Here is a 15,297-nt window from a genome sequence, read left to right as displayed (position 1 = left end):
GATTTATATTGTATTTCTAGCCAAAAAAAGGTTATGCAACAAATGCCTGCAGGCACACTTCTGAGATAAGTAGGCGCAAAGCCAGACCTTGAAAAATTCACAGTGGTGTAAATCTTAGAACTATATTGCTGATGTAAAGAAACATAGCAGTATATTTTTACATCACTTACAGGGAAGGGTACTTTTTCAGAACAATGAGATCCCAGAAGTAATGTTGACTTTTTGACATGTGAAATAATAGCTCCAGTGCTGCCTCAATCAAGAAGCAACATATTACTGCATGACATATGTTCGTTTTTTTCTGGATTTCATTGCGTTTACACCTTTCAATTGATTCTACATTATATTGCATTTTCAGTAGTTTTAAACATAAATGAAGATCCGTACAGAGAAGAGAACAAGAAGACATTCTTCAGCAAAAGAATGTCTGGTGTTTACAGCACGGTACTTTTTGATAAAGTACCAACAGGCCAATTGCATGCAGCTCTAACATTACAGAATGTCTAGAGACAGAGAGCAACACAGAAGCCACTAACATTAGTATTTAAAAACTATTTATAAGAAGAGGAATAGGATTGTACCAACCTAACTTCTGTTGGGTAAGTTTTGCCAAAGCGATGCTCTTAAACTCAGAACAACTGCTTATGCATGCTGACAACTTCACACAACAATGTGGGTGAACAGCATAATAACACAAACAGTATTTTATACAGCAGCATCAATGCACACAAACATATGACAGGTGAGCGGGGAGGAAGGGAAGAGGAGAGAACACTGATATTGCCTACTTCAGGGAGGAGGAAGCTGTAGCCCTCTAATTCCCATCATCCCCAGCCAATATGGCCAATTGCCAAAGATGATGGGATCTGCAGTCCAGCCATATATGGAAAGTCACAGTTTCCCTATCTGTGATCTAAGTGTTCTAGGAGAGAGTTCCCATAAGGGGCACTGCTGGAATAGAGATGCAGTCATTTAAGGATACCATGGAATTTGGGGAGCGTGAGAAAGGTAGAGTTGAAGAAACAGAGGGCATGAGCAGGGATGCACAGCAGCGATGTGAAAATCCTCAATTGTATTGCTCTTCCATTTGCCTGAGTTGTATGTATCTTCCAACCACAAACAACATTAGGTGTCTGTAACATTACTGCAGGCACTGCAAAGTTATATGTGGGGGTGCCAGAAAAAGCTGACTGCTTCATCTGGTGGTGGGTGCAAACGATTAGACTACTACAAGCTCATGTAGCTAAGCACCAACATGAGCAGATTTTTCTCATGCACTACCACAGGCTAAAATAATCATGTAAACAGACTGCAAGTACAAATTAGTATATGGGGGTACATGACAGGTTTAGCAGCACAAGCCTATACATGCTTACTCAGAAGCAAGTCCTATTGGATACAATGGGACTTACTCCAAGGTAAGGGTGTGCAAAGGGCTGAAGCCTTAGCGTAGCTCCTTTTACAAGGTCTACTTAATTACAGTGCAAAATACAACATCTGTTTTCCAAGGAATTCGGCATGGCACGGGAAAGTGTTATAGGAGAAATCATAGAAATCAACTTACTGGTTCACCCATAGGACCACTGTCTCCTGTGTTTCCTGGAGGACCAGGCAAGCCCTAAAAGCAGAAAGCCAACAGAGGGAAAAAAAGGTTGCTTCAAATTCCATTTAAAAGGCATTACATTCCTTGGCCTACACAATCAAAACACTGCTTACAAAATCCCTTCAGTGACATTTATGGTTTTCTTCCCAGCTCTTAACAAATTAACTCTTGTGGTTAATTGGTTAGCTGCTTTGCCAATTAAAAACAGAAAAAAGCTGGATCCTTAATAGTATTTGAAGAAATGAACATACACAATAACTAAGTTGGTCCATTAAGTTCAACGGGTCTATTTGAGTCAAATACTATCCATGATAACTGATAATAAAATGATGGTTTTTGCCAAATCAAACCTGGTTATGCCTGCTGTAGCTTGATTTTAAAAAGGTAAAGGGACCCCTGACCAATAGGTCCAGTCGTGACCGACTCTGGGATTGCAGCGCTCATCTCGCTTTACTGGCCGAGGGAGCCGGCGTACATCTTCCGGGTCATGTGGCCAGCATGACTAAACCACTTCTGGTGAACCAGAGCAGCGCACGGAAACGCAGTTTACCTTCCCTATTTATCTACTTGCACTTTGACGTGCTTTCAAACTGCTAGGTTGGCAGGAGCAGGGACTGAGCAACAGGAGCTCACCCCGTCGCGGGGATTTGAACTGCCAATCTTCTGATCGGCAAGCCCTAGGCTCTGTGGTTTAACCCACAGCGCCACCCGCGTCCCTTGTTTGATTTTACATCGCATTAAAAGTTCAAAATGAAAGCAATAATATCCTAAAGCAGGTGGGCACAGCAACGAATTTAGAAGGCAAAACAATGCACCTCTTTTATCCTGCTGAAAAGTGTTTCTTCTCAGGTGTTTCTTCTCTGTAGGTTTTCTTACTTTCTAGAAAACTGTGTATTTCAAATGTTCTTCAAATGAATACAATAAAGACCATGCTTGTGGCACTTTAGAAAGCAGCAGGAAGGGGGCAGTAGATTTCCAAATTAAACAACAACAACAACAAAACAGCAGGCAAACGTGTCAAGTAGATCAATGGCAATGTTAATCAGGATGACTGAAGTATAACAGTGCATTGCAAACACACCAGCTTTTCCCAAGAAATTTTGAGTTTCTCTAGATTTTTATTTCCCCCTTTTAAAAAAACCTATATTCTTTGGAAGTTCTCTCATCTTTTTAAAATGATTCTCCAAGAAAACCCATGTTTCCATGTGTGACTTTCCCATACTCTCTTAAGAAAGACAATTGGTCAAAAAAATACAAGCTACTTTGCTCGATCAAGCCAAGGTCCAGCATTCTCCTTACAACGATAATCAGCCACAGATATTCACAAGCGTAGAACGGTGGAGTGCCTATCCATAGGGTACTCAACAGCCAGTTTAGATCCTACACTGCAGAATTGGCTCTTCAGATAGGGTGGATTTGCTACACAAGCTTCTCTGCTGGTGGGCCCCTGTTGCTGACCAGGAGGTGGAGGAGGTCAGTACAGTGCAAACGCACTGGAAGGAGTGCAAGATTGGCTGCATCTGTGTGTTTGCACCATGCCTACCTCCCTGCCGCTCACCTTCCAGTCAACCACAATGACCCTCCTGCCAGAAAAACAGCTGCTTCTGCTAACATTGCCTCTTGTTTGCCATTCTGTCACCCATTCAATCAGCAACAAATTATTTCCCCTGTCTGCTCCTTCTGCCACTTTTATAACATTTCAAAATCAAATCTCTTGGGAAAATAAATTTATATGCCTCTTTATTATTATTTTGAGCAAACCACTTGAACCAACCTCACAACTGTCGCCTCCTGTTCCCAAGGTTTTCTTTTACAGTGCAAAGTAGCATTTCATGGCTTCAGTGTGAGCAGAGGATTGGCAGGAGAGGGGAAGTGGTTGTTCAACTCTTTCTTTGCCAAATGCTTATTTGCTCAAACCTGCTGCTTTTCTTCCGGGGGGTGGGGGGAGAGAGAATATGCTGCTCCAATGCTCTTGCTGTACAGTGGTACCTCAGGTTACAGACGCTTCAGGTTACAGACTCTGCTAACCCAGAAATAGTACCTTGGGTTAAGAACTTTGCTTCAGGATGAGAACAGAAATTGCGCGGTGGCAGTAGGAGGCCCCATTAGCTAAAGTGGTACCTCAGGTTAAGAACAGTTTCAGGTTAAGAATGGACCTCCAGAACGAATTAAATTCTTAACCTGAAGTACCACTGTACTGGGGAAAGTGTTGTTGGAAGTCTGAAGGGGATTAACTGATGTCAATGAAAGCTTTAAATAGTCCCCTACCCTCCTGTGAAGTCTCTGCTCAATGTGAAGCCAGCAGCCACACACACCAAAAAGGAACAATTATTCTGTCCTCAACAGCAGATAATAATATAGACGGGAAGCTCAGTTAGATCATAACTGATCAGCTGAAGTCCTTCAGATGAAAAAGGCAAAATAATACAGGCACACATAATTAGGTTTTGGGCACAATGGCAATATAAAGAATTCTTCTGCCTAAGTATGAAGAACTTACTGCTGTTCCTGGGCTACCTCTTTCTCCAGGGTTTCCAGCTTTGCCCTGCTCAGACAAAATTAAGAGAATGGTAATGTCAAAAAAAATAATAATCTAAGAAGCATCTTGCTACAATTGCAACTGTAAATATAAATGCTGAAAGAACACTACTTCTCTGGCACGTACAATGAGTCCAGGGATGCCTTTCTTCCCTGTGTCACCACTCTCTCCCTGGGGGGAAAAAAGTCAATTTATTGTAAATTTACAATGAGAAGTTGACAGTTTCTTCAGTTCGTCTTTTAAATCCCAAACCAGGCATAGGCAAACTCCAGCCCTCCAATGTTTGGGACTACAATTCCCATCATCCCTGACCACTGGTCCTGTTAGCTAGGGATGATGGGAATTGTAGTCCCAAACATCTGGAGTGCCGGAAATTTGCCTATGCCTGTCCGAAACTATGGGCCATTTGTCACCATGTACATAGACAGAGAAATGCAGAGATCAATATTCTACTAATAAGTCCCATCAGCACAAGGAATTCTGCTTGAGCCATCGGACCTTCCCTCTCCTGCTTTTGTATGTGGGAACCCCAGAACAGATTTAGGGGAGTGTAGGGGGGAGGTAATGGAAACACATTCTTGTGCACAAAGAAAAATCCTTGCACTGGTGAAATGTTCACCTTAGTGCTATGCTGAATTCCACCAAGTTTTATTTTATTTTACATTTTATTTTAAAATGTATACATCACTTCCACGCTAGTTCACACGAGCAGCTGACAAGAATGCTTATCACAGGAACCACACAGAGCTGAAAGCAACAACATCTCAACAGCCTTCGCTTTCATTCACCTTCTAGCAGCATGATGACAAACTTTCTGAAGTGCAAAAAAGAACAAGTTAATATTACCTTAATACCTTGTGTCCCTTGCTCTCCCAGAGGACCATCCTGGCCTCTTGGTCCCTACAAATTAAGAAACAAATTTCTGGTATATAAAGGGGGCATTTCAGTACTGGTTAAATATTGTGTTTGTGTTTGTGTGTGTGAAACGAACCTGCCTTATGTGTACTTTCTGAAACAATATGAGAACTGAAATTCACACATCTTTGAATTTTGCAATGCAGTTCTGCAACCAAGTAATGCGTACAAAAATTATATAGTAGGGAAAGTATGCATAAAATGCATATACTCAAGAAAATAACATTACAAATGCATTATATTGGGGGAAAGAGTTTTGTAAAAATGTGTATACAGTGGTACCTCGGGTTACATACGCTTCAGGTTACATACACTTCAGGTTGCATACTCTGCTAACCCAGAAATAGTGCTTCAGGTTAAGAACTTTGCTTCAGGATGAGAACAGAAATCAGGCTCCGGTGGTGCGGCGGCAGCAGGAGGCCCCATTAGCTAAAATGGTGCTTCAGGTTAAGAACAGTTTCAGGTTAAGAATGGACCTCCGGAACGAATTAAGTATGTAACTCGAGGTACCACTGTATCAGACAACAAATCAACACTAATATGCTGATGAATTTTCATAATGACTTTTTAAAAATAAAAAAATAGCAAATTAATGTGGAAATGTGGAAAGGAATATGCAGGAAAGGGTAAGGCGTTCCGTTGCAATTACATTATCCCTCTTGGTATTTGCTATGGCCCAAATTTCAATTCATTTACATGGAAGGGAAATGTCAAAAGCAAGGCAGAAGATAATGTAATTATTTATACAATGTATATGGACTAAAGAAAACAAGAACAATCAATGCCACAATACCATTTTTTTGTACATGCAGATGGATAGCATCCTTCTGTCCCCCCCACCCCATTCAAAGCAACTGCACTGTGGCTAAAACTATACCCACACACTCACAAAGAATTTAATATAAATAAAAGGCTCACAAAATGGCATAGCACTGCTGCTTTTCACTTTAAAAAAAGCGAAGCACTTCTGTACAGGAGCTGTATAGCAATGAAGTGTACATCCTCCAAAAACAAATAATTAACAAAAAACACAAATTCCATCATGGGTCAGAAATACTTCTGTAACCACATTATAAACAGTAGCCATAACTGCAATGATTGCACTATGTAGTAAGCACAGTATTTTCCCTGGTGCAAAACATTATTCCTTATAAAACTGGGGGGTGGGGTGGGGGAAGTGATCTCATATCCACAAAAATGCAGGCTTGAGGGAACACGTGGACAATGCGTATACTAGATCAGAAACATGTATTGTGCGAAAAGCAAAAACCTGTTTATTTGGAAAGACCCAAGGATAGGATATTCTGGGGTGGATGAAAAGGGTAGAGAGAAAATGCAAGATGGCAGCAACACACCGGCTGCACCTCCTAGGTTTCGGCATACTTTCTCCCAGAGGTTCTATAAAATATTCATATTAAAAAAGAAAGGTGGCAAAAAGATATTTACTCATAAAAATATTTATATATTGCTATTTCATTTCAAAATATCAAAGTGGTTTACAACAGTATAGAGAAAACATACAATAAACACCCTACAAATAGTTAAAATCAGATATCAATTAACTGTTGTATTGGAAAAAATGTATTCTTAATTGCCTGCATAAGCTTGGCAGAATGGAAAGGCTTTCAGCAAGTGTTAAAAGTTGAAATAGAAGGAGCCTGCTGAATCTCTGTAGACAAAGTGTTCCACAATACAGTCGTACCTTGGTTCTTGAACGCCTTGGCTCCCAAACAAATTGGCTCCCGAGCTATCAAAACCTGGATGTGAGTGTTGAGGTTTTTGAATGGTTTTCGGAAGCTGAATGTCTGGCGTGGCTTCCAATTGGCTGCAGGACCTTCCTGCAGCCAACCGAAAGCCGCACTTTGGTTTCCAAATGTTCTGGAAGTCGAACGGACTTCCAGAATGGATTCCGTTCAACTTCCAAGGTACGACTGTGCTGGGATGATAATGCTAAAGGCTGTTTCTTGCTGTTATCAAGTGAGTCTTGCCAACTCAGGAACAACTAATGAGGCTCTTCCATAACATTATAGAGGAAATATCCTGAAGAGATAGTTAAACCATCAGCCATCACCGCTGCCTGGGAATTCTCTACGGAGAGTGAGGAGAGTCACTCCAAATCAGTTCTCAAGAGCCACAATCACAGACAGTATTTCTAAACCTTTCAGGTGCAATGGGAAGAGGCCCCACATATTCGTTCTAAAACAAACATGCTGGTTATGTACACCAGGAGGTACCAGGAATTTGAAACTGAGTATAAACCCCTTTGCTATAACAGACCAAAATAATAATAGGCCTATATTTGGAGTGGACTCTTGGACTTCCCTAAAAAAAAAAGCAAAAAGCAGAGTTGTAGTATTTCTATAAATAGCACAGTGTGACTCACTGCTGGCATCCTGCATTTTCAGGGAGTGCACAATGGATGCACTAAGCTACTTGGCTGTGGTCACTTCTGCTGGGCTGTCTGCTGTACGATTCCATATAAACAAAGAAGTCAAAAGCATAACTTTGCCAAACGGCAGCTACTGCCTGCCCCGCCCAGTGCCATTGAGTCAGCTTTGTTTCGAAGAAAAGTTAACAGGATATGCATACTTAAATCTAGTGATTATATAGAGTTGTAAGAAGAATTCACATATCTAATATCCAAAAATGTTGCAACAATCTTCTAGGGTAGATTGACTTCACTGCTCCCATACTGCAAATGAGGGGCTGAGAGATACCACACTACCTAAAGTTGCCTTAGTGAGTCCAACAACACCTTCCCCTCTGTCCCATTTTTCCATTCCCTCCCCACCTCCACCAAACAGATGCTCAGTGTATTTTGGCCACTAAGGGTAGCCCACTCTAATAAAGAGAAGTCAGAAGTCTGAATGCCTTTCAGTTTAGAAGGGAAACAGAGCCACTAAAAACAATACTGTGTTTTCTACGTGCTCAGAGGACCCTCAAGGTATGCAGAAACATATACAGTGGTACCTCGAGTTACAAACGCCTAAGGTTACAAATGCTTCAGGTTACAAACTCCGCTAACTTGGAGGAGTTACCTCGAGTTGAAAACTTTGCCCCAGGATGAGAACGGAAATAGTGTGCTGGCGGTGCAGTGGCAGCAAGAGGCCCCATTAGCGAAAGCACGTCTCTAGTTAAGAACAGTTTCAGGTTAAGAACGGACCTCCAGAATGAATTAAGTTCGTAACTAGAGGTACCACTGAAGCACAATAATGGTTATTTCATTTATTTATGCTTTTTGCAGAAAAACAAATCATTTGAATTAACAGCTGTATCTTTATGTAAGCCCCATCTATGCATATATACACCAAACCTATTATTTTCATCTACATTCAGTATACTAAATGAATATATAGAATTGTAAATTAAAACATAAAAACCCCACTTCAGGATGGCCTGACAAACACTTGTGAGCTTATACTCTTGGTGGCAATTGAGAATACTGAAAGGCAAGGGGGACAGCGGGGGTCTAAAGAAGGAATAGGTATATTTCTAGTGCTCCAGATGTTTCTGAACTGCAACTTGCACCATCCTTGACTCCTGGCCATGATGGCTCAGGCTGATGGCAAAGGAGTCCTGGTCTAAGGGAACCAGAAATCAGGCAAACCATGGTTCCATGGATGACAACAACTGAAATACAGAATATTAGGTTAACAGTATCCTCTCTGTATCATCTCTCTATCTTTTCTGTATACTAAATGAGGTCAAGTGGTTCTTAAAGTTTGGCAAAAGAGTTCTGAATGTTAACACCAGCTCCTATGTGTGCAAAAGCTTATTAGATTGCACTATACTAGTATTAGTGACTTGGAAGCAATAGCACTGTAAAATAAATAAAACTTACATAATAAATTATTTCCTTCTGATCCTGTTCAGATTACTTAACTTCAGAGTAACCAACATCCAGATGTAAGCTTTTCCGCTACATTTCCGACATGAATTGCAAAACTGGATTTGATAGTACAATCTTTCGGCTCACTCAAATTCCTATTGTTTTCAAAAGTTCTCAACGACTGCATGAGTTTCGTTCTCCACAGCTTTCTCATATGGAGGATAGTATTAACTAGTTTGCATGTAATGCAAAGCCAAGTCATGGCTTAGCATGAACATGCAAAGATAAAGATAATGTGCTAGTGTATCATTCTTTATAAGTGAAAGAACAATTCCTCTTTCTTGCAGTTTTTTCTAGTTTAGGAAAACTGTGTTCAGGCAGCTTCTTGCATTTTCATTTTCTTAAAGCCAGATAGCCCATCTAACCATTGAGCAGCCCACCAAAATCTCAGAACGTATGACAACTGGATGCGCAGAGTGCAGCTTAATGGAACACAGCTATGGGCAGGGCAGCTTGAGGAAGTGTCACCTATCTTGGGCTTGCTCATAAAAGCTTTAAAATCACTTAAATACTCTTTAAAAAGCTCACACAGCTGTATTACTGGTCCTTTATCCATACCCAGGAAGGAAATCTGCATGTGGAAACAGACCTTCACCTGTGATTTGCCTTGCATAGTGTATTCTATGTGTAATAGAAAAAAGTGTGGATTCAGAACCCAGGAGTATCCAGTGTGTTTATCCTACCTAGATTATTGGCCTGAGCTCCTTTCAAAACACCAATTACAGCTGTAGGGACTGGAATCATATTCCAGAGCTCTTCTCCTTTACCTTGACAGATGATCAGCTGACTATATCTTCAGATGATCTGAGATATTGTAGGGTACAAATCTATCTTATGACAAATAAAATCCTACTACTCACTCTTTGACCTTTGGGGCCCTGTAGTCCAGGAGGTCCTCTTGCCCCTGGAGGACCCTAGAAATTAAAAAAAAAAGATTTTCAACGTTAATAATTTCAGAAGGCCAGTTGAGGCAGCTAGTGAATACAATTTAATTTTTAGCATAGATAAGTGCATTCCAAAGTGCTTCAACACCAGCCAATGGCAATCAACCAACCAATCAATTAAACAATAATCCTCCCATGCCTATTCCAAGTTGCTTTTATATATATATATTTTCCTACATGGGAAGTGATGATGATGTAAACACATTAATATGTTGTTTATAATTTTATCCAAATAGCATTGCAAGAAGTGGGTTCTCAAGAACCATGTTGCTAAACGAAAGAAAACTGATTAGATTGCCTTTAGGTCACTTAAGTACAAAGTCATTTATCGTTAACTGAGTAGGAGACTGCATTTATTATTATATTTTCTTCCAACCTTTCCTATAAAAAACTCACTTTATAGCAGCCCTGATATGAGGGCTCTCTCTAGCTTAGGTTAAGACTTATGTAAAGCTGCCCATTTTTTTTAATGGCTGAACAAATACACACACACACACACACACACACACCGGATTTCCCAAGGAAAATCATCTATCCACCACACAGCTTTTTAGTGATGTAAGTTCTATCACCTTCTAAAGATTTGTTGATGTTGGTTGAACAAGCAGATTATGGAAAGCTTCTTGTATGAGAGTCAAGTTGTTATTATTTTAATATGTTCTGTGAATTTTCTTTAACATTTTTTAAAAGAAGCACAATACAATAACATATCAGTCCTGCTGTTCCCACTTGACTGAAAGGTCAAGAAATTTAAACGAGGTACTAACAGGTACATACATTTCTAAGTCACTATCAGGTCATCATGGCAAAGGATAAAATCTATCAGGCTGGATGTAATGGTGCCCTTCATTTCATGGAAGAAGCTCAAATTCAAATGAAACTTTCATATAACAGAAATGAGGAATGTGATTTTGGCCAATTCCCCCTTCAGCCCATCCCACAAACCTCTCACACTGTTCCAGGGCATCCCCCAGTGCTTGAGAGGAAAAGCGCAGGGAGAATAATTTTCATCAGCCTTCTGCAAGGATACACAGTATACTAACAAAGCTAGGGTTAATATGTAATTGTGGGGCGATTTGTATGTGTAATACACTGCACCCAACAAACAAAAATAAGTTTCACTTACAGGCAATCCTTGTGGCCCTATACCCCCAGAGCCACCTGGAGGACCTGGATATCCCTGAAATGGAAGGAAATGGTTAGACTGGTTGAATGGCAGTCACCGAAATGCTCGCAACTTACCAGCACTATGTTCATTCTGTAGGTCAGGAAAACCCAACAGACTCAAGGCTTTAACCTTCGGGTCTTCACAAACACATGAGAATATTCACATGAGGGAGGAGAATGGCTATTATCAGAAACAATTATTGCCAATTGCTCTGGCCAGATGCTTATTTTTGAAGTAGGAGAGTTGGCTTTCTCAGAGCTTCAGATACAAGTTGTAAATTGCTTCTTGAAAAATCAGGCCACAACAGGTTTTGTTTTTTCAAAAATACATGTGTCTAATATTTTCTTTGATATGACAGCTTCTCATTTTGTATTAGGTAGAGGCTATTTCACACAAATGCCTCTCCAAGCAATCATGACTTTAACACCTTGAAGTTAACATGTGACTTGGTCCTAAAACACTTCTTAAAAAAGGATTAACTAATACCGCTTTTCCTTCTTTTTCTTGCAAGAGTTCTTTCCAAAGCAGAAAATTTCCAGTAAGTTTCTAAGTAATAGGTTTCTCACTGTTCATGCCATAAATAACATAAAATAAATATGCATATAAAGTTGCTCCCCATTAATTACTTACCATGATACCTTTTTCGCCAGGAGGGCCCATTGGGCCCGGACTACCCCTCTCTCCCTAAAAGGTAAACAACAACAAAAATGAAACTTTGTGATATGTTGTCATTGCATTTTTCTTTCTCTGTGAGAAAATACAAGGTTAGTTGTGGGAGAATGGGGCCTGGTCATATAATTCTTCTGCCAGGGTGGAGAACATATGGTCCTCCAGATGTTGTTGGACTCCTGCTAGTTTTCTGGAAAATTTTGCTTACGAAAAGTTATAGGTCCTGAAGCTGAAGCGCTCAGTTTGTCAATGTATTCCTGAGTTGGTTCCTGTGTGGCTCAGAATACTGTTTGGAAGACAGAACCACCTGCTTGTTGGCTGGAAGAAAAATGCTGCTATGAGGGGACATCTTTATTGCTGTATGGTCTTCTGGCTAGCGGAAGTTCTCTTCCTGCTACTGCTTTTCTCTTTTCTTTTGGCTTAAACTGAGCTCTGCCTGCCTCCAATGAAGAGAAGAAGGAATCTGGGGTTCCCTCCTCCAAAATAGGCAAACTGGAAACTGTCTTCTTGGCCTTGGACGAAGGACCCTTTTCCTACTAACTGTCTTCCTCTACTTGAAGAGAGAAGTGATGATTTTATGGAACAAGGCGCCAATCATAGTTATCTACATGGCAATATTATGAAGGATAACATAGCATGGGGCAGCCATATTTTCCATAAATTGCTCCTGCTAATGATGCCGTATTATTAGGTATCATCGTTCCTGGATCATTAGTAGGTCTATTTCCCAAGGGCACTGCAGATCTGTTGCTGTGTACTCTGCTGCCGAACCAATAATTTTAATTTAGAAGTTAAGGGGGGAAACAAAATTAAAAACACAGCCCTTGGATGGTAGGTAAAGTACTATAACCTTGCATCATCTGATTTCCCTGCCTTGGAAACAAACCTCTGACCCTGCTCTCAGTCTTTGGGAGTGGTTTCATACTTCTGGCTGACCACTGCCCCCCAAGGATTAAAAAACTCTTATGTTGTGAAACATCGTGAGATCTACAGGTATAGGGCGGTGCACCAATCTAAATAACAACAACAACAACAACAACAACATTGGCATACAAACACTTTGTGTAGCCCTAATGGAATGTGTATTGAAATAGCACAATTATCAACAACAGACCAAAAAAAAGTGTTACACTATTAAAATACACCTTACAATATATCATGTGTGTAAAATAGTTTTATGAGAAAAATTATTTCAGCACTCTATGTAAAATGATATGTTACAGAGAAATAAGCAAATGGTGTGATAATGATAAGTGCCTCTTAAGGGTTTCATTCCATTTCAAAACTGATTAATTACCCCAATATTTTATTCTCTTGATTCAAAACTTTGGTTTTAATCTGAAAATAATCTTGTCAGTTTATCCTTAAGTAGCAACCAATTGCAATTACTGTGTCATACTGCTTGGCATTATTAAAATCCATCTCTTAGTTATATCCTGAAGAGAGGAAATAAGTTTATTTTTCAGTTATTTTACTTTGATGTTAACATATAACGAAAGTGACTTTTCACATTTTTCATGTCAGATACAATACCATCATAGAATAAAATTTTGGGGTGGGATGCCACTAAGTTGTTGTGTGCACAGAACAAAGTCCACTTGCGCAACAGGACTTCCCCCCATCTTCCTCCCAAATCTGCTCTGATTTAGGGGGTGAGTGGTGGGAGGAGAGATAGGGGACAGCCCCATTGCGTGAGCAAACCTCATTCCCTGCATACATTGCCCACTTAGCGCTATGCTGAATCCCTCTCTTTCTCTAGAATTTCCTTTTGAATTCCTGCCATTAAACTGGCTGAAATAATTTTTCCCTTCAGGGTAGAAATAACAAATATGCTAGATCACACTGAAAAATATTTAGGTTTCTAGCATAATGAAACCAGACATCCATTTAAATAATAGTTTCCTGTTTTCAATTTTAAGAAAAGGAATAATAGAGAATTCTTCAGAACATTAAAGGGTTGTAGTAATAAGGACATTTGGAAATATAACTTAACCCTACTGTGTATTCTAAAATTAGATAAGGCTATTAATCTCCCAGATGTTCCAAATGCTCTTGAATAAAACTTCTTGCTTTGCCAGTCTTTGATTTCCATGCAGTTCTCTTCTCCGCCTACCTTATACTGTATACAACATTTAAGTCTCACGTTGAGTATGACTGTTCTACAGAAATGAATTTATGATCTGAAAATTGAGATGATGTACGTACTCTTGTAACCAAAGAAAAATCTTTAATAAAATATAATAATAATAATAATAATAATAATAATAATAATAATGACTTTACAATTCAACAGACACCATAGGCAAACACCACTAATATGTGTGCATGTTTGAAATCTGTCTAGTTTGTAACTTAGGACCAAACTTGACAAGACAGCAAAGATCAAGGGTGTAGATTTCCATTTTTCAATTGTTAGCAGAAAGCAGCTGCTGTAGCCTTATAATCTCAATTGGGGTCACACGGGCATTGGACAATGCCCTCCAAAACACACCCTCCCTCCTACACATTTTTGATGAATGTCAACTCTCAAAGGTGCTATTTGCCCCATTAAGGAAAACTTTCAAATAAATGTAAGCTTCCCCTAACAAGAAAATTAACTGCTCCAGGGGAAGGGTTATTTATAATTGGGGAAATGGCACAAGGGGAACTCCTGTTCTCCATACTGGAAGGAGGCTGCAGCTGATTTTAGAGAAAAAGATAAAGAGGTGGGAGGCCCAAGCACAGGTCTTCATCATCTTGTCAAGTTTGGCAAGATTAACCAAGATCAAAACCCTCACATACAGCTTTTGCAATTTTACTGTATTTGGAACATTACGTGTGCCAGAGTGATTATTACATTATCAGTACTAGCATCTCATTATACACCTTCTCGCCGGGTCCTCCGGATGATCCAGTTTCACCAGGTAAGCCGATGGGACCCTACAGGGAAAACAAAAGTAGATGGGTTTCTAATTTCGTATCTTCATATTTGAGCATCAACTCATGCTAATGGTGTTACCAGAATCATCGATGTAAGTGCTTTTCCCTACACCCAAAGATACAGAGTTTGGTCCACTGGGGTTTAGTGGGAGCTAATTATTATTTTCTCATGTCTTCTAGTGATTTCATCCGTATACATTTCAACTTTGAGATTAATGTTGGAAGAGCATGAATCCTAATGGCACAGCTGTTTTAATATCACTTTAATCCTAGCCCCAGTCAAGCTACCATAAATTCATCACAAATGTGTCACTGGAATGACGCAACAATGAATGGGTCCAATCTTTATTTTAAACGAGCTCATGGAACTCATTAGTGTTCCCTGTGGGGGGTGGGGGGAGCTTAGCCCAAATTAATTTTGTCAAACTGTCACACATTATCCGATTTTCTGGCCTAGGAGTGGGGAACTTAGGGCTGCCAACACTATATTAATATAACTAATAACTCCAATCAGTTTGGACAATTATTCAGCTTGGTGAGTGAAGACTGTTTACTACTTTAAACTGTGCTTTCTTATTATTGTATTATTGTTTATTTTGTTGGAAGGTGCCTCAAGACTTTGGAAGGGGAGAATACCAATGTCTCAAACCA

General features: G+C 39.8%; 1 protein-coding gene across 1 annotated transcript in view; it reads right to left on the bottom strand.

The window, feature by feature from the left end:
- Positions 1 to 15,297, bottom strand: part of COL24A1 (collagen type XXIV alpha 1 chain) — a 168,085-nt gene that overhangs the window by 45,601 nt on the left and 107,187 nt on the right. Inside the window, exons 25-32 of the mRNA XM_083620538.1 lie at positions 14,593 to 14,646; positions 11,689 to 11,742; positions 11,017 to 11,070; positions 9,807 to 9,860; positions 4,989 to 5,042; positions 4,269 to 4,313; positions 4,104 to 4,148; positions 1,565 to 1,618 (exon numbers count right to left, since the gene is read on the bottom strand). Coding sequence (XP_083476664.1) covers positions 1,565 to 1,618; positions 4,104 to 4,148; positions 4,269 to 4,313; positions 4,989 to 5,042; positions 9,807 to 9,860; positions 11,017 to 11,070; positions 11,689 to 11,742; positions 14,593 to 14,646 — 414 coding nt within the window. The remainder of the gene's footprint in view (positions 1 to 1,564; positions 1,619 to 4,103; positions 4,149 to 4,268; positions 4,314 to 4,988; positions 5,043 to 9,806; positions 9,861 to 11,016; positions 11,071 to 11,688; positions 11,743 to 14,592; positions 14,647 to 15,297) is intronic.

The sequence above is a fragment of the Podarcis filfolensis genome, assembly GCF_964270895.1.
Source record: "Podarcis filfolensis genome assembly, chromosome: 6".
In the NCBI taxonomy this organism is placed as follows: Eukaryota; Metazoa; Chordata; class Lepidosauria; order Squamata; family Lacertidae; genus Podarcis; species Podarcis filfolensis.
Note: the sequence above shows the minus strand (reverse complement) of the source record. Positions and strands in the feature narration are given on the sequence as shown.